The sequence below is a fragment of the Centruroides sculpturatus genome, unplaced genomic scaffold (genome assembly GCF_000671375.1).
Source record: "Centruroides sculpturatus isolate CEXI.00-Female unplaced genomic scaffold, Cexi_2.0 scaffold30, whole genome shotgun sequence".
In the NCBI taxonomy this organism is placed as follows: Eukaryota; Metazoa; Arthropoda; class Arachnida; order Scorpiones; family Buthidae; genus Centruroides; species Centruroides sculpturatus.
The window spans coordinates 1,413,763-1,436,222 of NW_019384755.1; the positions used below are offsets into that span (position 1 = coordinate 1,413,763).

General features: G+C 27.2%; 1 protein-coding gene across 1 annotated transcript in view; it reads left to right on the plus strand.

The window, feature by feature from the left end:
• Window positions 1–21,832, plus strand: part of LOC111628692 (glutamate receptor ionotropic, kainate 2-like) — a 258,703-nt gene extending 236,871 nt beyond the window's left edge. The window contains exons 3-14 of the mRNA XM_023372523.1: window positions 710–961; window positions 1,230–1,405; window positions 10,071–10,124; window positions 11,052–11,216; window positions 11,495–11,647; window positions 11,774–11,875; window positions 18,897–18,998; window positions 19,077–19,280; window positions 19,591–20,151; window positions 20,218–20,440; window positions 21,097–21,362; window positions 21,596–21,832. Of these exons, the coding sequence (XP_023228291.1) occupies window positions 710–961; window positions 1,230–1,405; window positions 10,071–10,124; window positions 11,052–11,216; window positions 11,495–11,647; window positions 11,774–11,875; window positions 18,897–18,998; window positions 19,077–19,280; window positions 19,591–20,151; window positions 20,218–20,440; window positions 21,097–21,362; window positions 21,596–21,832 (2,495 nt within the window). The remainder of the gene's footprint in view (window positions 1–709; window positions 962–1,229; window positions 1,406–10,070; window positions 10,125–11,051; window positions 11,217–11,494; window positions 11,648–11,773; window positions 11,876–18,896; window positions 18,999–19,076; window positions 19,281–19,590; window positions 20,152–20,217; window positions 20,441–21,096; window positions 21,363–21,595) is intronic.
• The last annotated feature ends 628 nt before the right edge of the window (window positions 21,833–22,460 follow it).

The following is a 22,460-nucleotide window of genomic DNA, read 5'->3' on the forward strand; positions in this document are numbered from 1 at the left end:
GTGCAATCTCTTTCATGACTGTATTCATACTTTCATTATATGTAAATTTTACGAATCTATTGGGAGCATTTTTAAAACACCCTTTCTTGATGTTGGCTTCATATTTCCTAACTATTCCCAGAATTGTACTTTTTTGGTAACCTAGGGTCTTGGCTACGTTTATTATTCTATTTATTTCTTTCCTCCTGTCTTGTACTCTTTCACAATACAAAAATGCCCTTCTTATTAAAGCTCTGAAAGCTGCAATTTTATATTTATACGGATCCTTGGATTGGGAGGGAATATACAATGGGCTGTGGGATGGTTTAATAAAAACGCTAGTGGACAGGTGGACTTTTTTGAATTTAATACCGATGCATATATTCGATAAATTATAATGATTCATATATTTGTTATATTTTTTAAAAAATTGAAATCAATAACTGAATTTCGAAAAGAGTTAAAGTAGTAGTTTAAAGTTAATATACAATAAATGTACAGTACATAATATAAAAGATGAATAAAATATATGTCTTAAATATAAAGATTCAGAATTACACTAGCTAAAAACTTTTTTAAAAAATGTCATTTCTGTCTTTTCTAAATTAGCAAATTTCTATTTATACCTGAATAATTTACTAATTATTTTTTAAATGAAGTGTTTTAAATGAATACAGTTACAGTGATAAAGATTTCTGGTATGTTAATGTTTTTCTTTTTATTATTTTAGCTTGCATGCAAGTAAGCTCCGGAGTGAGCGCTATCTTTGGCCCTCAAGATCCTCTATTGGGTAGTCATATTCAGTCACTTTGCGACGCGTTAGATATACCTCACGTAGAGTGTCGACTTGACATGGAACCAGAAATAAAAGAATTCTCTATCAATCTTCATCCAAGCCCGAGAATATTAGGTAATTCCATCAGAGATCTAATAAGATATCTCAATTGGACCAAAGTTGCAGTCATCTACGAAGAAGACATGTGTAGGTACTTGTTTATTCTTATGAATTTAAATACTAATTTGGAAGATTTTCAATTTAATTAACCTACATTTCAGGAACTATATTATTTTATTCTTATATGTTTCATTTATTTTGGCAGTTATGTCAGTTCCGTTTACTTATAAATAAATAAAAAATTTACAGCCATTTATAGCCGAATTTTACTTTAAATTTCATTCCTTAAAATTTATTTATTTAATTCATTTAGCTTATCTAAATATCTTTTATGGCTGAAATAATTGTATTTCAGCATTAATCAGTCTTCAAGAATTACTTCGTCCGCCTTTACCTCGTGAATTACAAGTAATATTTCGTAAAAGCAACAAAGAAATGTTTCGACAAGTCCTAAGAGATATTAAAAGTAGGGGAATTTACAGCGTTATAGTCGATACGAAGCCGGACAGTCTGCCAGTTTTGCTTCAAGCTGTGAGTTTTCTTTCTAATTTTAAATTCCTCGTAGAATTATATATATTAGATCATACGTTATATTTATATTAATTTTGTCATTTTATATTAGTTATTAAATTACTTTAATGGAAGACGTTTGTACATTATTAACTTCTTAATGCACGTTGTAATAAGTTAATATCGATTTTCTAAAAACAATTTTTTTTAAACAAAATTTTTCAATTAAGTATTTTTTCTATTCTAAATTCTATTTATAATAATATATTTTTAGGCTTTTCATTAACAAGATAAAATCATAATTATTTTGTTATTAGAAGCAATAGTAGAAAAAAAACGTGAAAAATAAACATAATTCTAATTATTGGCAGAAAAATAATTTAAAATTAATGTTAGATTAATGAGTTTCTGTTTGAGCTTTCTGTTCAAGAAAGCAAAAACAGAAACTCATTGCAAAAAGTTTAATTTTACATCACGTAAGAGTTTTGATAAATCTTATCCATTGGCACAACAAAGATAAAAAGGAAATGCATAACAGTTTTTTTAATACTGAATAAATAAAATTTAAAAATATAATGATTCAATACATAAAATTTTCAAAGATTTTTTTTATTCGAAGATTTTGAATAAGGAATATAAAAATAAAATATAAACTTTATTTATTCAACGAAATAAAAGGAAAAAAATACACTAGAATTCATCATAAAAGAAGAATACATTAAAGGAAAAAGTGACGTTTCTTTGGATACACGAGAAGAATGGTGATAGAATTACTAGTAGATCTATTGACATGAAAATAGAGTGAAGAGACCACTGATCGACCAAAGAAAAGATGGATCAAGTGCGTGAACGAAGCAAACAGTAACTGTCCATATGAAAAGAAAGAGCAGAACAAAATATCATAATAAGAATTAGAACATTATGTATTCTATATAATCTATACAATGATATTTCTTTTATAATTTATGTCAGTTTCTATAACTGATATTTCTGATAAAATATAAAATATAAATATAATTTACTTACTTAAAAAGTTATATGCACACTTTTCCTTATACTAATGCGATATTACTAGAAAGTAATTTTTGGTTTTCAAAATAATTAAAATTAATAATTACATAAAATACAAATAAACTATGTGTTATTTTTGATATTCTATATATAAATTTGTTCAATTAATATTACAACTTGTTTAGTATGATCTCACAAAATGATTTATATTTAAATCAATCTTGTTAATATTTTCCTATTCACTATACATTATAAATCTTGAATTCTATGAAACTATTTACACTATTTTCATTTAATTTTTATTTTATGCATTCCAATCGATAATATTAAATTTCCTTACAGTAGTTATTTTTAGTATATTCTGTTATTTTAAATATAATTTGAAAAAAATTTATATATATTATGTAAAATAATTGCAATTATCAGTGAAACAATGGAAACGATATTAAGAAACGATGTTTTTTTTAAATTTGAATTACTTTTTATTAGCATTTATCTATTAATATATGCAGATAATTATCTGATACAATTCATTGAAAACAAAAATAAGTGATGTTCTTTCATTCAAACAGCTGATGCAAGTGCACAATGTCTTATTAAGTTTTTCTAAAAAAAATTTATTTATATCTTTTTTTGGTAAGAAAAATAACATGATTAATCTCACAAAATTTTATGATTTCGAAAAGTTTTTTTTTTAATTCTTATTCTTTATTGAAGTTAAGGATACTCAATCTTCAAATGTCTCTTGATAGCGTGTCTCTTCGATATTTGATACTTGAAATGCCGTGTTATATTTTGAAGAATCTTACAAGATATTATAATGTAAAATATAATTGAATTAATGTACTCCTTCAACTATTCTTACCTCCAAATTAAGTTATACTATTTTAAAAGTAAATATCTAGTAAGCAGCTGTATTATTTCAAGTGGTATGTAAACTATCAATACTGAATTAAAAATAAATTAGAAGAACTCTTTCTAATATTTTTATTTGCATTTTTATTAAAAAAAAGTGTAAAGAAGTAATATATCTCATATGCTAAATCTATTGACAGTGTATAATTTTTGAATGTTTTCGTGTAGTCTATTTGATTTCTGATTGACTTCTTCAGTTCTATTTACAAAATTAATTTAAAAGTTTAGAAGAGAAAATTTTCCTTTTTAATTCACGTAAACATAAAATATATATAGAGATAAACAGTTTTTGAGGTATTTTAGAAACATTTGAGAAAATTGTATAGGTTATTCAAATGGACAAGAAACTTTTCTATAATAAGTAATGAAAAACATTTGTCAATATCCGATATTCGAATCGTTTTTAGAAATGCATTGGATTGAAATAATTGAGGTTGTACAGGTTGTATATATATATATATCACAATTATTATTATAACTTAAAGTAATTTATTTCATTTTATTTTATTGGAGAATATTNAAAAACTTGGAAAATTTTGTAAATATTGAGTTGATTAAAATATTATTAACAAGAAATAAATATTCTGTAGATAAATCAAACATGCTTTATACATGGCCGTGTCCGTAGGAAGAGACCTAAGGTAAAAACAATGTTTTCAGAATCAGAACTTTCAAACCGTAATGGTTTGAAGGCATTCTGTAAACATCGATTTTTCAAAGTGTCAATTCAAATTACTCCATTAATATCTTTTAAACTGTTCATATCGACTGTGTCTAAAAGATGCAATTGATTTTCAATTTTCTATTTTTTATCTTAAGGTCTTACAGACATTGCCACATATCTATTAGATTTATCTACAAAGAAAGTTTATGCAGAATCCTATTCTTGATGTCTTCCTTAGTTGGAGGACATCGAAAATATATCTTTTTCAAGTTAGTATGCATAGAAATAAGTTTGTCTATCATTTGCTTTAAAGTTGAACGTCGATGTCTGTATGTCAATTCAGTTGTACAAAAGCAACTACCTAAAATTTTTACAGAATTAAGTACTCAAAATGTCGAATATAGAGGATATCAAGTATTCAGTCGAAGGCGAAATGGAAAATCAGAACGGTCTTGCCGCTGAAGGCGAGAGAACAGATAGAGACATGCAAGTATTGGGATCATAGATCAGCAAGATTTCATATTTGAATTGTATATTGTAAACGTCAACAGTCATTGTATTATGTGACATGAACGAATACTGTAGCTGCTAGAAAGAATATAATAGAGGAACAGACACCCATTTTAGAAGAAGAAACTTCCGAATAATAAATATTCAAGAGCATTTACAAAAATTAAGTTTGCCTATTGCGGGCTGAAAATCTGAAGTACGTGATAACATAAAATCTATGTAACACACAAACAAACTTTAAAGAGGGTTCGAAGATGAATGTAAATAAGAAGAATCGTATTGAGAGTAAGAAGAATACATCGACGAAGAAGATACGCGTTCGGAAAAAAAGGCGAGTTCTGAACGTGATATACAGAAACATGCAGAAAAATCGCATCCTTTCTAAGTGTAGAAGTTTGACAAAAGACATTGACTTTAAGTAACGCAGACTCCCACATCTTTAATTATATACTTCTGTAAACGGCGTGCTTCAAGTAGAAAAGTAAATTTGCAAATTAGATTTTGCAGCATTGCGAATTGAAACAGTTGACGAATGTTACAAAGATCTGTGAAAAAAATTATAAAGTTTGAGAAAAACTCACTACGTGGAATGTTCTCAAAAAAATGTTTTCGAAGTGACTTTAAACCAGAAGTGAAAAATGCTACAATATACAAATAAAAAATGAAAATGAAAGGCAAAAGTGTTCGCCAGTTTATCTACGGCTTGCAAGCGCCTTGCAGGAGCTTGCAAGCCAAGGCTGCTAATTTAATACATCATAGATGGTATTCAATATGAACAAGTGAATACATATCTTATATTCAGAGTCAACACTGCAGGAATTAAAAGAAATTTTCAAAATTTTTGAAAAAATGAAAAGTCGAGTAGGAATTAAGAAACAATGGAAAGGAAGCTACTAAATATTCCAAAAGTGGAAGACAGAGAGCAAAACGTTTTATTTCTCGTGCTGTAGTTGTTTTCGAGTTCACACTTGGCAAACGGGCCAATCTCATGGAGTTCTCCGGATTCTTTTACGTGTCTAACACCTAAATAGGAATCAACTTCCTACATAAAGTACTCCCAGGAGGCCATCTCTTAGCAGATCGATCATGTGTTGCTTTGCCTTATCTCATCTATCTAATCAAACTCAATCGAACACGAAGTAGACAAAAACCCAAATAAAAGTAAAGGGGCTATATATTTCAAATTCAACCGATTTGAACAATATTCATCAATGTTTCATCAATAAGGATGAGAAAACTGAAAAAGACTCACAGTTTCCTATATTTCAGTTAAACTTGACAGGAACGCCTGATGTCAATAATGTCTGTTGTGATGCACTGATCAACAATAGAAATTATATGGTATTGTATGAGAAGTATTCAAGGATCGGCCATTTAATCTTACAGAAGACAATGCGTATGTTTACGAGAGTAGGAAGATTTGATATAAAACGACTGGAGTATTGATGTATAACATCAGCATTGGATTTGAGTTTGTCAAGTCAGAAATATCCGTTGTGCCAACTAAATATATATACCTGTATCAATAATTATTGAATAAGAACTACTGATAGATGCCGAAATTACTATTAGAAGAAACAAGACACATAAAATACCTGACAAATGAAATGGGTAAGCGTTCAAATAAAATATAAATGCAGTTAACCTCTCAAACAAACATGACATTAAGAGTAGTGACTGGAGTGAACCAAGAGTTATCAATTGTATCATTGCCCCGACGAAGTGAAAGTTAAAGAATCTTATAGAAGAGAAATTGAAGACCTTATCGCAAACTACGTACTTAAGAATGAAGTAAAACGAATATCGAGACCAAAATCAGAATAATATCAAATGTACCAGTCAGTTCTAAACATCGCAGAATAGTTCCGAAAAAAAGCTGATTTTGAATGAACAAATTAAGGAATGTCTTAACAATGGAATTATTCGATTCAGTGTTAGCTAATTTAGTAGCGAATGCTTCAAAGAAAGATTAATGTCGGAGTGTAATATTCGATTACGGTAGACTTAATATAAAGATCTAACGAGACATATTCCCTATCCCTGTTTTTGAATACTGTTTAGATTCACTTACTAATGCACATGCGTTTTTCTAGTGTTGTTTGGTTTAAAGAAAGGTTACTTCCATGTATAGTACATTAACTAAGAGGGCCCATCATTATCCAGCATTGTTTCCTCCCTAACTGCCTCTACAGTAGTACCTGTCGTCAAGGGTATTCGATAATGCACCTCAATCGTAACTCGTAATGGTTCAGACGAATTCATGAAGATACCGTTTGGGCTGTGCAACAGTCCAGGAAGATTTACGAGGCTCATTTAAGAAGTTTTAAGAGATATCATTGCAAGGAAGGTTATACACTTGTATATGTACGACGTAATCAGTGCCAGATAATGAAAACTAATAAAGTGAGGCAAAGTTTGCTGATGAAACACAATTGTACATAAAATTAATAATGGAAATAAAAACTTATTTATACTGTTTAGATGTTTTGCCTTTACAATTTCCAATGTCTTGTGCCTTTTCAGCCTTTGTACGTTTTTCTTTTGTGATAAAATATTAAAAGGACTTTTAAGAATGGTTTATTAGAAAAAATGTCGCCTGAGACCGTTGTTTAGCCGCCTCATCTATCCGGTCCTGGACGTAATTATTCCAGGAGTTGATATTGATGACGCTTTCTGCAAACTGAAGGAAACACTAATTATAGCTGCGGGCAATGGACTGATTAGTAACTCGAAAAAGTGTCGCTTCCTACAAAAGAGAGTTGAATTCTTCGGACATGTAATTGGAAGTGGATGAATATCATTCTTTTCAGCAAAAGAGTATCGTGAAGGAAACCTGAAAGTTACGTAAAGAACGTAATTCGGATCTGCCCAAAAGACCCTAACAAAATGTATGGGGTCTTATCCTATAACAAAGATAAATGTTAACAACCGCTACAGTCTTGAAGGTTAGTGCCAAAAAATAGTTCTTGCTCGCATCTGATTTGTAACGTCGTCTCCCTCAGTGTCTTGACAAGTCGTCAGGAAAGATCAAATACGAAAACGAAGGTTCTAACGGAGAGATCCACCTAATCCGAGGGTAAGAAAAATTAACGGTGCAAAGTTGGAAGGACAGGTGAGAAGAGGCAGAGAAAAATAGACATTGTACGAATCGTTAAATTGTGATGTGGAAATAGATGTTATCTTATTCTCTTTGTCTTTTTTGTTTTCAAATCACACACACACGCACACACTTAAACACTAGTAATTATTTACTTAATCAATCATTTATAAACAAGCTTTTTTTAACTACATAAAAATTTCGATAATATATTTTATAGCATATTTATTATAATCAATGTGGTCTGATTTTAATCTCTTTCTATTTAAATATTCTTGAAAACAATTTTATGTTTATATCGTCATATAATACGATTAATCGTATGATATAATACTATATCGTAATCATATTATTGATACTTTTTTGTTCTTCTATTCCATATCTATAGCTCTCAAACAAGAATAAGATTCGAAAACAAATCATAATTCAAAATTACGCCTGGAACATATTAAATTTGCCTAGTATCATATGCAATTAAATTTAAATTCAGTTTTATACACTCTAAAATTTCTCTATTAGAAAAAAACATTATTAATTGTTGTCTGCAGAGAAACTGATTTTCCAACTGTAGAAAATCGCCATTCCTTCTTAGGCATGTAAAACAAGTAAACGGTTTAAAATCAACTAAAACTAATCAACAAATTCGGTTAATTAGGGGAGACCGGGGCAAGATCGGCATGTTAAGCTTTACTTAAATTTTGTATAATAAATACTGCTGTAAACTGAAAAAAAAAAGCTTTGCATATTGTCTATTGGAATGTTACCTTACTATAGAACTGGTTAAAATCAGTTTGGAAATAAAAATAATTAAAATAATTACAACTTTACAAGAAGAGAGAAATTGACGAAGTTGCCCCGGGTATAGGGGCAAGATCGGCAACTTCTCTCTTTTTGTAAAGTTGTAATTATTTTAATTATTTTTATTAAAGTTGCCCCTGGTATAGGGGCAACAGTAATGGGGCAAGATAGGCACGTATATAAAATTATGTTATTAACAATGTATAAGTTGGAATTCACTATTAAAACAAAGAAATACAAATCCAACACCCATTTAATATTATTACAACGAAATGCAAGTTCAAAGACATATATACATGAATAACAAATGCAAACATGTTTTCATTTATCATCTGTTTGATTTTTATCCTTTGCTTCTAATGTGGCTTTATGTTGCCGATCTTACCCCGCTAGTCATGATTTCGAAACATTAAGTACAACCCTGAGAACAGAATGCCAAGCCACGATCTGGCCACGTGAATAAGTTGAAGTTACATCCTTCTAACAGGAAAAGTAACTTTCGTTATCATGGAATTATAACAAAACCTGCCAATTCAATATAAATGGAAAAAAAATATTATATGGAATTGAACGAAAATGAAAATTTGCTTGATAATTCAACTACGCTTGTTGGAGAACAATAAAAACACTACACTCAACAAGCCACCAATAAAACTCAACTGCCTAACCTATAACCAAAGTCTCCTTTTAATTTGTTTTTAAAAAAAAGCGCTTGACAAACTTGCCCCGCATGCCGAAGTTGCCCCGGTCTCCCCTATATCTCACAAAAATTAAAAATTAAATTAAATTATAAAGCAAAATTTTTAACATATAAATTTTAATCATTTTAATCTTGTCAATTATAATTTTATTATTGATAAGATTTAAACTTTTTACGCAATTATAAAGTAAGTTTTAATTTTATGTTTATTATAATTACTGTATATTTAATTCTTGAATATAATAATAAATAACTCTTTACTGTTATATAATTTAAAAATTATCTTAATATCTTATAAGGCTTTAGATAATCAGTCAATAAGACAATTTCGTGTGCAATTTAATATTATTATTATTAATTTTTAAATGCTCTGATTTGTCTAGTTCAAAAAAATAAATGGAACTTGTATAGAAAAAACTCAATTTCGCCGTTTTGAAATCTAAGATCTTATTTTTCGGAAGATTAGCGACTAAATATCGAGATATTTTGAACAATGATCTTAGAGAGTAAAGAAAACAAAGAAAAGTATACGTGACCTCTTTGAAATATTGTACAGCTTCACTCTCATATATCTTTTCCTTTCGGGAAATAATAGTTTAAGCTTTTATCAGAGAGATTTGCTGGACTTGAACAAATTCCGATTCAGTTCACTGAGTTCTCTCCAACAAGAAGGATGTTTGTTTCATTTTTATTGAAAAAATAAAATTAAACATGTACTTAAACATAAAAATAACAATTCTTAAAAAATAACTTGATATAAATTAACTTTTTACCACAGATTAAAATAAATTTAACTACATTTCACGCTGATAAAGTGATTAATAATTGATATATAATATAGTGAATATGAATATAGTTAACAATTTTAATAAAATTAATAATATTACTATATATGTAAACAATATGATTAATGTATCATAATTAGACATTTCTACTTAAATTTAATAATTAAAATTTTTTCGATTAATAGTGAACTTTTTACTTTTTTTAGATCCTTCAAGTACAGATGAATGATTATAAATATTATTACCATTTTACAACATTTGTAAGTGAAATTTAAAATACTGTTTTATTTGTAAAAAATGAAAATAAAACTATTAGATATAATTATATTTTGCACTTTTATATACTATTTTTTTCTGTTAATCGTTTATTTAAGAACTAATCATTTCTTATCGAACATAGTACAACATTACGTTTTCAAGATCTGAAACGATGTACAGTACCAATCATTTGGTTTGTTAGATATTTCCTCATGACATGATGTTATGTCAATCTGTCAGTAGTTCTACATCGTAACAATAGTATAGACGTCGAACAATCATATCTTATTATATATGTCTCTTTTATCACTAGCCATATAACAATTATTTATTTATGAAAGTAATATTTAATGTACCGTTTCATGTTATGATATATTTTGAGAATAAACAATATTTTATTTACACTGCTGTAATGTTTGCTCAATAAATTCTTAATATAAATTATACTAAGGAATTATTAAACTAATGTAAAGCAATATTTCAAAAATGTTAATGCCGTTAATATTTTAACTGATTTTTTCATTGTTTTGTACGATCAGATTCCTGTTAGAATAATTCGTGTATTTAGAAGTGTCTTTATAAACATATAGTTTTGTTATACAAAAATGACCATTAAACAAATGGTTAATGCCATTAATTGTAGCTAATTAGATTACAAAAACGCAAAATTACCTCACATCTGCTATTAATGTGAAGAACAGTATCACTTAACGTTTTTATCTTTATTCAAATGAGATATTAAATCTGTATTTTAGAATCAAGAAAAAAATATATTAAAATGTCCTTATCAGTCAGCTGTGCTTAAGAACCGGAATATTTTTTAGAAATTTGCATTGTATATTAATTGCTCATTTGATTTTTAAAATAACTTTTATCATTTGCGATTTTTAATCTGATTTTTCTTCTCATTTTCGTTTTTCCATTTATAGGATCTGGAAGCGTATAGTTTGGAAGACTTCAATTATAATTTTGTAAATATGACTGCCTATAGAATGGTAGATGCTGATCATCCATCCGTTAGGCAAACGTTAAAAGATATGGAAAAATTTCAACCCATTGGCCAACATATACTAAATAGGACCAATGTTATTAAGGTGAGACCGAAAACAATTTTCTACTTTATAGTTTAGTTTTTAAATTATTCTAATTTGTTTCTAAGTATTTTCTTACAGTTAATATGAGTATCAAAGTAAAGTTTTCAATACTTATGTAAATATTTATGCTAATGACTATTATCTGTTTAAATTTCTAAGATAAATCGATATATAAATATTTGTTCAACTTAATCAACATCGAGAACTATAGATGGAACATGTTAATACTCTAGTTTCCATGTTGATATTCGACAAACACTTCCTTCTAATTCCTACAGGTTGAACCGGCTTTGATGTACGATTCTGTTTACGCATTAGCTCATGGAATCCATTCTCTTCATCTCGGAGCAACTTTAAGACCTACTAATGTATCATGTGAGGATGAAGTACCTTGGAATGATGGAAGCAGCTTATTCAATTATATAAATTCGGTATTTAATACAGTAGCATATATTTTAACACAATAATTTAATTTTCTTTCATATAATAAATTGATATAATTTACTGCTTTTGAGTATGAAAAATATGTCAAATAATAAAAGAAATTTTCTTTTCAGGCAGAATTTAGAGGACTTACTGGAAAAATACAGTTTAAAGAAGGAAGAAGAAATAGCTTGAAGCTGGATTTATTAAAACTGAGAGATAAAAAATTAGAAAAAGTATGACTAAAAATTTAATGTTTAGAAAAATATTTTTTATTTCTGTACAAAAATTTTTTAAAATTATATCAAGACAAATTAATTTTAAAACTTTTAAGTAATTAAATTACTTTTAAATAATTTATTCTTGTTAAAATTGCTAATGAGATACAATATATTGTTTATTATTAAAAAATTTAATGAATTTATAATAACTTGATAGAATATTTGTTTTGAATGTATATAAAAGTTTCCAATTTAATATATTTTTAGAATATTTTTATTATTCTAATAAATTTACTATATGCTTTCCTGTGTACTAAAATATTTTATTTTTATCCAGGTTTATTAAATTACAGCGTATATAACTATAATGAAAACTTTAATAATACAATTGAATATAATATTAAATAATTCTATAAATTATTCATTTTAAAATACAATTTCCCAATTCTTTCACAAGTCTATTATTTTCTTTTCAAAAATTAAAAGGCACCGTTAGAGTTAATTGAATTATCGAAGGCGTTACCAATAAATCTTTGAAAATTAAATGGATTAAAGCAATTTTAATAAATAATTGCATCATTATTTTAATTACTTAGTGAATTTTTAAAATTATAAACATCCATTTATTATAATTAAAAATAAATAAATTATTAAATTTATTTATGTATAATCTAAGAATGATTCGCCCGACATATGAACTGACATGAAATTTCTGTCTTTTTGTCGCGTTTTTAACAGTTAATTTTTTCTGGACATGTCTACTACACAAAACGTAATTAGTTGCTAAAGTACCTTATATAACTCTATATTTTCCTGTCACGTATCACAGTTTAGAAAGTATTAAAGTGAAGAAATACATTGTGTGGCTTCTGCTTTCATTTCTATTTGTACTGTTAGAAAGAGTATGGTCTATTCTCTATTGGAATTGTGCCAGAAGTTTATGTTTGTTCCGTAAGATAGAGTTTACTATCTAATATAAACTTCTCTATTATTGTCAAGTTGTTCAAATATTCGGCTTTCTCTTGCCCGTAATCTCTATTTATTAAGATAACATCCTTGTATATTTCCTATACTTTGGCTAAAACAAACTAATCCAATCTTTAAGCTACTATAAAAAGTTAGAAATTGAGTTCTCAATATAATTGTTAATATATTTGTTTATTATTGTAAATATCATACTTAACTTTATTAATACACAACAACTGTAATGCAAGACACAACTAAACTATAATAATTAATAACTATATATATGTATTTAATTTATATTAATACGAGAAGTGTAGTTGAAACTATCCAACTTTTTAATTTTTTCTCTTTATAAAATTCTATCATAAAAAATATATGTATATATGCTTTACGATCAAAATATGAAAGGAATTTATATAATATATATACAATATATGTACTATATATTCTATGCTAGAATGAATTTATTCGAAGCAGTGGTTATATTTTAAATGCCTTTCAGCCTCAGTCAATGAACGTCGACTGTCACAAAATCTATAATTCAATTTTGACTGAAGCGACAGAAAATTGAAATAAATCAACACCGTACTTAATAAAGAATTCAGTAAATACTAAAATGTATTTTATGTGGGCTGGATTTCACGATTTTTCCCTGAAATATCTTAATCTTATTTATTACGATTGCAGTGAATGAAATATTTCTTTCTTCATTCTAAATTACATTTTGTAATGTTGGAAAATATATTGTATATATCTCATATGTTATTGCTTTTTCGTATACAACTTTTTTTTATTAAATATAATCGATAATGCTCTACATTTTTACTTAGTAAGGTAAAATATAAAATAGATTATTTTACATCATCGATTGAATTTCACTGAACAGATTTTAAGGTAAATCTAACTTCAATTTCTGTGTTTATAAATATACGTAAAATGTTTTAAGGATGCGTGTAAATTATTCTTAAATATACATAGTTTAATTTATATTTTAAATTTGTATTATTATTACTGAACAAGTAATCTTGTATATAAATTAATTATTATTGTTTAGCTGTGATCTGATATATTTATTGGAGTTAGACGAAAATTTCTATACATGTACAGTACAAAATCTAAAAAAGTAATTATTAAATTAATAATAATATAATTATAAAAAATGTAATAAATATTTTAAACTAATTAACTCGGTTATAGTAACACATTTAAGTGAATAAAACAATTTATTTACAAAATAAATCAGAAAACACTGCACATTCTTCGATCTAACGTAGAAACTCTCAGTAAAGACAAGATTAATCTGAAATTTTTATAAATTTCTTTCCTTATCTTAATTGTTATTATATGCTTATTTAGTTGAAACGAAACTAAATTTTGTAAGAAAATTTCAAATTCATGATTGTAAAAGCAATTTTCAAGATATTTGTCATGTTTCTCTATTATTAGTCTGAACTTTGATGGAAAGTCAATCGGTTTCAGTTAAAATCTGCAACTGCCCTCCTATACGTTATCTTTGCTTCTCTTTCATCCATCATTACGATGTCAGAAAGAACATTAATCTTACAACTGTCAAAAATTCTTGTGGGAGAAGAAAATTTATCTTTTTTTCCGATCGCTATTTAGATGTGAAATTTGCGACTGATGATACTATCTACTGTACATTTTCAATCCACATTATTTCCATTTGTGGAATATTTTCTACCTTAATTTACCAGGAAAATTAGTAATTATTGAAAATGAGAGATTTTTTTTAATAAAAAATTTTTTTCTTACGTAGAAATTTTGTCTCCTTGTAAAGAAAATTAGCCTAATTAAAATATTTGAATTTTATTTAGAAACACCAAAAAATTGAATAAATAGATTTGCATACTTGTAAACAACGTGTAAAAATAGATAATTCAAGTTTTTTCCACTAATAAAAATCAATAAACAGAATTGATGCGTGTAATCGGAATGTTTTTGCGTTTACGTGGAAGTGAATATTCTTATAAAAAGTCGATAATAACTGAAAATTTTCTACACTATTTACTTACATGTAATAAATATTATTAACACTTGATGAAACCGAAATAAAATTTTGTTTTTCTAATAAATGCAAAATAGCTTTTAAGAAAATTACTTTCAAAAATTTTACAAATTTACTTTCTAAAAATTGAATATAATCATACAAAACTTTTTTATTTGCTCAATAATTAAGTTTTTTTTTCTTATAGAAATATTGAAAGTAAAAAAAAAATGACGATCTAAATTTTTAAGTTTAAAAATTTGGTGACAAAATTTTATGTTTAATATTTCTAAATTTATTTCTTCGCAATAAATTTTTAATTACTAAGACATTTTAATGCATCAGAACAAATTTTAAATGTAGGAATCTTTAATTTAGTTTTATACATTATTTTCAATAATTATAAAAAAATAATTATATGTCTAACTTATTATTATTCTTATTATCAATATTTCTTAATTGATGTATTGTACTGGTTCTTCATATTACACTTGATTTATATTAGTAAATTAGCTATTGCTTTATTTTTATTACTAAAATATTGTTTATAAGAAAAGAATTTTATAATGAAATCCCAATTCACGGATGTTAAATTTGATAAAACATTTAACAGCTTATAACGCTGAGAAATATTTATTAAAACACAAACGTTTTCAGCCTAATGGAATAGGCCATCGTCAGGTGACAGGCTGTCGAACAACTTTTAAACTGATGATGGCCTATTCCATTAGGCTGAAAACGTTTGTGTTTTAATAAATATTTCTCAGCGTTATAAGGTGTTAAATGTTTTATTAAATGTTTTAAAAGAAGCTGAGTTTGATATTCAATTTTTGTCAAATTTGATATTTTGTTTATTCAAGATATTTGAATCTAAAAGATTCAAAGTGATTGAAATTAGCATATGTTGTATGAATGAAAATGTTTCGACCATCATTTACTATAATTTATATAATTGACGGTCAGATAGCTGAGGTGATTCAGAGGTCAGTCTGACGTTCTGGGGATTTGGAATCGAATACAAAGCGGTCCAAATAACTCAAGAATTTTTTTGGGAGCGTTCTGTCTCGAGTCTCGTCCCTCATTACTTGGCTGAACCCATTGGAAGAACCCATAATGGATATTATTAAATGTCCGAAAAGTGGCGAGTTTTAAAAAAAGAATATAAACTAAGTATATTTAATAGTATATACCAGGTGTCGGCAACCTGCGGCTCGCGAGCCACATGCGGCTCTTTGGATGTGAAGCTGCGGCTCTTTAGTTCCATACGCAAATATTATTTATTTTATNACCTGATGATGGCCTATTCCATTAGGCTGAAAACGTTTGTGTTTTAATAAATATTTCTCAGCGTTATAAGGTGTTAAATGTTTTATTAAATGTTTTAAAAGAAGCTGAGTTTGATATTCAATTTTTGTCAAATTTGATATTTTGTTTATTCAAGATATTTGAATCTAAAAGATTCAAAGTGATTGAAATTAGCATATGTTGTATGAATGAAAATGTTTCGACCATCATTTACTATAATTTATATAATTGACGGTCAGATAGCTGAGGTGATTCAGAGGTCAGTCTGACGTTCTGGGGATTTGGAATCGAATACAAAGCGGTCCAAATAACTCAAGAATTTTTTTGGGAGCGTTCTGTCTCGAGTCTCGTCCCTCATTACTTGGCTGAACCCATTGGAAGAACCCATAATGGATATTATTAAATGTCTGAAAAGTATATAAACTAAGTATAAAAGAATATAAACTAAGTATATTTAATAGTATATACTGAAACAATTACTGAAATAATGTCACAGGAAGATTAACTTAACTTTTCTAATATTTTATTTTACATAATAAATGTATAATGTTTAAAAAAATGTTAAGCATAGTTTAGAAAGTTTTGAATTAAAAAGCGAATTTCTCTTAATTTTTTGAATATTCGAACATTACTATTTATATATGTTTACAAGTTAAAAAGTAGATTAAATTTATAAACCAAGCGAATAAAAGTCCTATAAAACTTCACTATATAATTTTATGTTTGTTTTATTTTAAAATTTTTATAAATTTAAATACAAATACCGAAAATATATTATTAGAAACTAATTAAAAGTCGTGAATCGTAACGACTGAATGACATTTCGTAAATCGTACTAATTTAAATTAAATTGTATTTATTATAACTTTAAAAAATTGTCATTGTAAAATACACTTCTATAAGAATTGAATTCAGTAATATTGTAAGTAAATTGAAAAGGAAGAGATAAGAATGAAACCAAAATATTTTTCCATTATTTGGATTTTTTCAACTGGCATAAACTTTACTTTATATTTACAAATTGAAAATGTTTGCAACCTATTTCATTTCAAATTCAATGAAGAAATCCAAATAGTATGTGGAATGTATATTCTGTTATAAATTTAAAGCAGAATGTTTCTAAATAAGTTTAATATTTTATTAAATCTGAATTTTTATGTATAAATCATTTTTCAAGTTATATCAATTCTATTTACTCGTTGAAAAGTTTAAAATGTAGGTGATAAATTAGAAAGTATTTAAATATTTAAACAAAAAGTTAAGTAAATTTCAATGGTAAATAATTAATCTGTAAACATTAAACATAAATATTCCGGATGAATAACAGATTTTTCGACAACTTTAAATTTTAATGTAGTGTTACAGTAATAGATTGAGGCAAATGTTGAAAAATTTAATTGGATAATCTTATAATCTTTCTTGCTTTACTGCATTAACATCAATTCTTTAGGAAAACCTCATCTTGTTCTTTGTTAAAAATTCTGTCATTTAAATTAATTTTTCAATTAATTTAATATTAACTAGTCCATCTTCCACGAAAATGAGTGTCAGTAACGAAGCAAGCTTTCTAAAGTCTTTTATTTATGTGTCAGTTTGACGTTAATTCGTAAAGGAACACCATGAAAGCTGAGACACGCTGCTATCCCAAGTGTCTAAGTTAGAACTTCAATCCTTCAACGAGGAACATTAATAACTCTTTGCAGCTTCTTTGTGTTATCAAACAAAATACTTATCGACAGAAAGTTTGGTGTAAGATCTACACTCTTAGCTTGTAACACGTACTTTCTTTTCTTTCGTGTTTTTATTTTTCTTTAACATTTATAGTTCATTTCCTGCTTTTACTACTTTATTTTATAGTTTTCCTCACTCGAAAATCCATTGAGACTCATGAGTTTGCAATATACTCTGTAAAATTTTTCTAGTTTTATGATAGTTCTCGACTTAGTAAGATTATACTTCAATAGTTGCTTTAAAGATTGAAGGTTGATGGTTATTGTCGATGTTAATGTAGAGATTGTTTTGTTAAGAAAAAGTAAACATCTTAAAAGGTTTTATTATAATTTTTGTTATTATATTTATTTTAATTTAATTTTTTACAACTTTAATCAGCAATAATTTATAATACAAACAAATATGTGTAATTTTTATTAAGTTCTATGATCATTAAAGGAAACACATACTACATTAGCTTTAATATAAATCTACAAGAATAACGTTTAGCAATCATTATATTAAAATATATTAGATTTATAAAATTATTTACTATTAATATACATGTTATTTCCTTCAACTTAATTTATAAAATTTTTATAATATGTAAAATAATATTTACAGTTTTTATTTAAAATTCGTAACTAATCAAATAGAACTAAAAATTTTATTAATTCACAATATGACAAAATTCATAAAAATAATCATTTTTACACAAAATTTGGCTATTATAAAAACTATGATTAAATTTAAGACATTATTCAGCCTGTCGTTGCTTTTGACTGATGCTGCAATTTATCAGCAATCTTGCACCTAAAATTGCTTAACTTGCGTGCTGTAATTTTTATTCTAGCGTGTATAACTTGAAGCAGTTAATGAAGCTATACACTAAAATTTATCGCTTGACAGAACTAAACAGCGTATTTTCCTTGTAGGTTACGGACTTCCAATCATTTTACATACGAATAAATAGAGCATAATATTTACAAGAGTTTTATTTTAATTCTACTGTTAAAATTGATATCTCTTTCATATATAATTTATTATCAGGTTGGAGAATGGTCAACGACAAACGGGTTAAATATTACTAATCACACTGTTTTTCATGAGTTTAGTGTGACTAACATTACACTGAAAGTAACGACAATTCAAGTAAGCTGTTTTTATGAAAATTAAAGCATGTTATTAAGATAAATAATAGCTTATATGGTTTGAACTTTACTTTAATAGTCGCAGCCTTATGTAATGCTTAAAGCTGATCATAATTTGACCGGAAACGAGAGGTTCGAAGGCTTTTGTATCGATTTGTTAAAAACCATAGCCGATCTACTTGGATTTAGTTATGAACTATATTTAGTTCCAGACAAAAAATTTGGAGCTGAAAACACAACAACGGGAGAATGGAATGGTCTTGTTAGAGAAATTATTGATAAAGTATGATTTATTATTTATATATTTTAAATGTTAAACATGATTAAAAATTTTATATAGAAGTCAAACTTTAAAATTTTATCTTCTTTTTTTATTTTATGAGTTATAAACAAAATATATAAGTCAATAGTATTTATTTATACGGGTAAGACTGTCTAAAATTTAATAGCCCGCATGTTTTTACAGCTTATTTATTCAAATTATTTATTTAAGTACCGTAATCACAGGTTATATTTACAATACTAAATTTTATGTAAACAACACGATCTTTAAAATAAATTTGTTGATTTCTATAATAATCATTTATTTACAGAATGCGGATTTAGCAGTCGCTCCGATGACTATAAACTACGTTCGAGAAAGTGTTATAGATTTCACCAAACCCTTCATGAATCTTGGAATCGGTATATTATTTAAATTGCCAAAAAATTTACCAGCTCGGTTATTTTCTTTTATGAGTCCACTAGCAGTGGATATTTGGCTTTACGTGCTTGCTGCTTACGTCCTTGTGAGTTCTACGATGTTTATCGTGGCCAGATTTAGTCCGTACGAGTGGCAAAACCCACATCCGTGCGTTGCGGAAACCGACGTGATGGAGAACCAGTTTAGTTTAGCAAATAGTTTCTGGTTTACCATCGTAACCCTGATGCATCAGGGCTGCGACCTAAATCCCAAGGCCACGTCGACACGTATAATAGGTGCAATCTGGTGGTTCTTCACTTTAATAATGATCTCCTCGTACACAGCCAATTTAGCCGCATTTCTGACTGTAGAGCGAATGATCACACCTATTGAAAGTGTAGAAGATTTAGCCGAGCAAAATAAAATTGCTTACGGTACTCTAGAAGGTGGCTCCACAATGACCTTCTTTAGGGTACGTCTATCATTAATTTCCAAGTTTTTATTAATGCTTTAATTAATTGAATCGTTCTTTTTACAGGATTCAAAAATAGATACTTATCAAAAAATGTGGCGTTATATGGAAAGTAGGCCTTCGATGTTTGTAAGTTCATATGAAGAAGGAGTAAGGAGAGTTTTAGAAGGAAATTATGCATTTCTGATGGAATCTACCATGCTAGATTTCATGGTTCAGAGAGACTGCAATTTAACTCAAGTAGGAGGACTTTTAGATTCTAAAGGATATGGAATTGCTACTCCAATGGGTAAAACTTTATCAATTTCTACTTTAAAATGGATGTTACTAGCTCCTTTTTTACCTTAATAATAACGTTTGAAAGCATTTAATCTATTAATTTATAACTTTAAATAAATAACTTTAATAAATTTTAAAATATGTAAAAATGATGCATAAATACAGTTTTGGTTTTATTCTATTAATTAAAACTTATATTAGTAGAAAAATTAATTATTTATATTTTTAAAAGTAGAATAATATCTTAATTTTAACATTAAAATCGTAACAGAAATTATTTTCATTTTTAGAGTCATTTTTCCTGTGTTTAAAATCCCCTTTTTTTTTCTTATCAATATTATATTTCGGTTTAGTTTTGATAACCTTGAACAAATTTGGCTAGAATTCAATAAAAGATATCTTATAATAAACAACTTTATGCTAACCTTTACTGAAGGACAATTTCCACACGAAAGTTTATAACTTACATTTAATTTTGTTTTGAAAACAACTTTAATCTGTATTGATTTACACAAATAGCTAAAATATAAAAGTTGTTTTCTTTTAAAATAAGAGTAAACATGGCTATTTAGCGAATAAAATAGTGTGTTGCTATTAAATAAACATTAAATAAGAATATTTATTTTGATATTACTTGTAGTAACTTTATGAAAAATAATTTTCTAGGTTCACCCTGGAGAGATAAAATTTCTCTTACTATTCTTGATTTGCAAGAAAAAGGTGTAATTCATATGCTCTATAACAAATGGTGGAAAAGTCCGGGTATTATGTGCTCCAGAGATGATAAAAACAAAGAAAGTAAAGCCAACTCTCTGGGTGTAGACAATATTGGAGGCGTTTTCGTTGTATTGTTATGTGGGCTAGCTATTGCTATTTTGACAGCGATATTCGAGTTTTTCTGGAATAGCAGGAAAAACGCACAAACGGAACGGGTAAGGTCTTGCACATCTCTTCAAAAAATCAATAAAAATTTTTCAAATAAATATAATTAATTAATTAGTATAAATAAAACTAAATATTTTATTATTTAAACGTGTTTGTTTATTTATTTGCTTAATATGAATAATTTATTTAATGTATACTTTCATGCATGACATATTATAATTGCATTGAAAGCAGCTTTTTTCATTATCTGAGTTGTGTGTTTTTTTTAATTGAATGCCAGAACCTGATTTTCTGTTCAACTCAGCAATCATTATGCTCTGAAATGGCCCAAGAATTAAGATTTGCTGTAAAGTGTAGAGCATCGAGACAAAGACCAGCTTTAAGAAGGCAGTGTTCGAAATGTATACCAGGTACAACGTATGTCCCAGCTGCGATGGAGGTGCCTCAAGAAAATGGAATCATGCAAATGATAGAAATGAGAAAATCACCTGTAACTTTTGATTGCACGGAATCTTAGTCTTTGTACTATATAAAATATAATGTAAAAAATATGATCCTAACGAGGATCTTTTGCCAATAAACAGGCACGTTTAAAGGCAATGATTGATTAACTACATACACCGAGCCAATGACATACGTCCAGTTCTTTATACATCATGAAGATTTATTAAATTCGCCCTTCACAATCAACCAATGAAGGGTTCAATTGATTTCTATCGTCGTCACATTTAACAACGGGTATGACGATCGCCTTTACTAGGGAGCAAATGTTTTTTCTCCGTTATTTGCTACACACTGCTTCTCCCAAGCATGGTTTACGATAGGAAAAAATTCTCTTCATATCCTAGTAGTTAAACATTTTGATATTATTTACAGAGCAATGAATTTGACTAGAATTATAGATAAGAAATTTTAGTAAAGATTAATGTTGCGTTCATGTAATAAGTTATATCTATAATAATTATTTTCATTCAGAAAGTGTTACGGAGATTATTAATACAACGTTATCTACATTTATTATCATTTAATTTAGCTTACATAATGTACGGTATATTTTAAAATATTATTTCTCTTATAGTTTAAAAATTAATTAATTTCAAAAACTGTATTCGACGAAGTATCAAATCTCTTTACATAAAAATTTC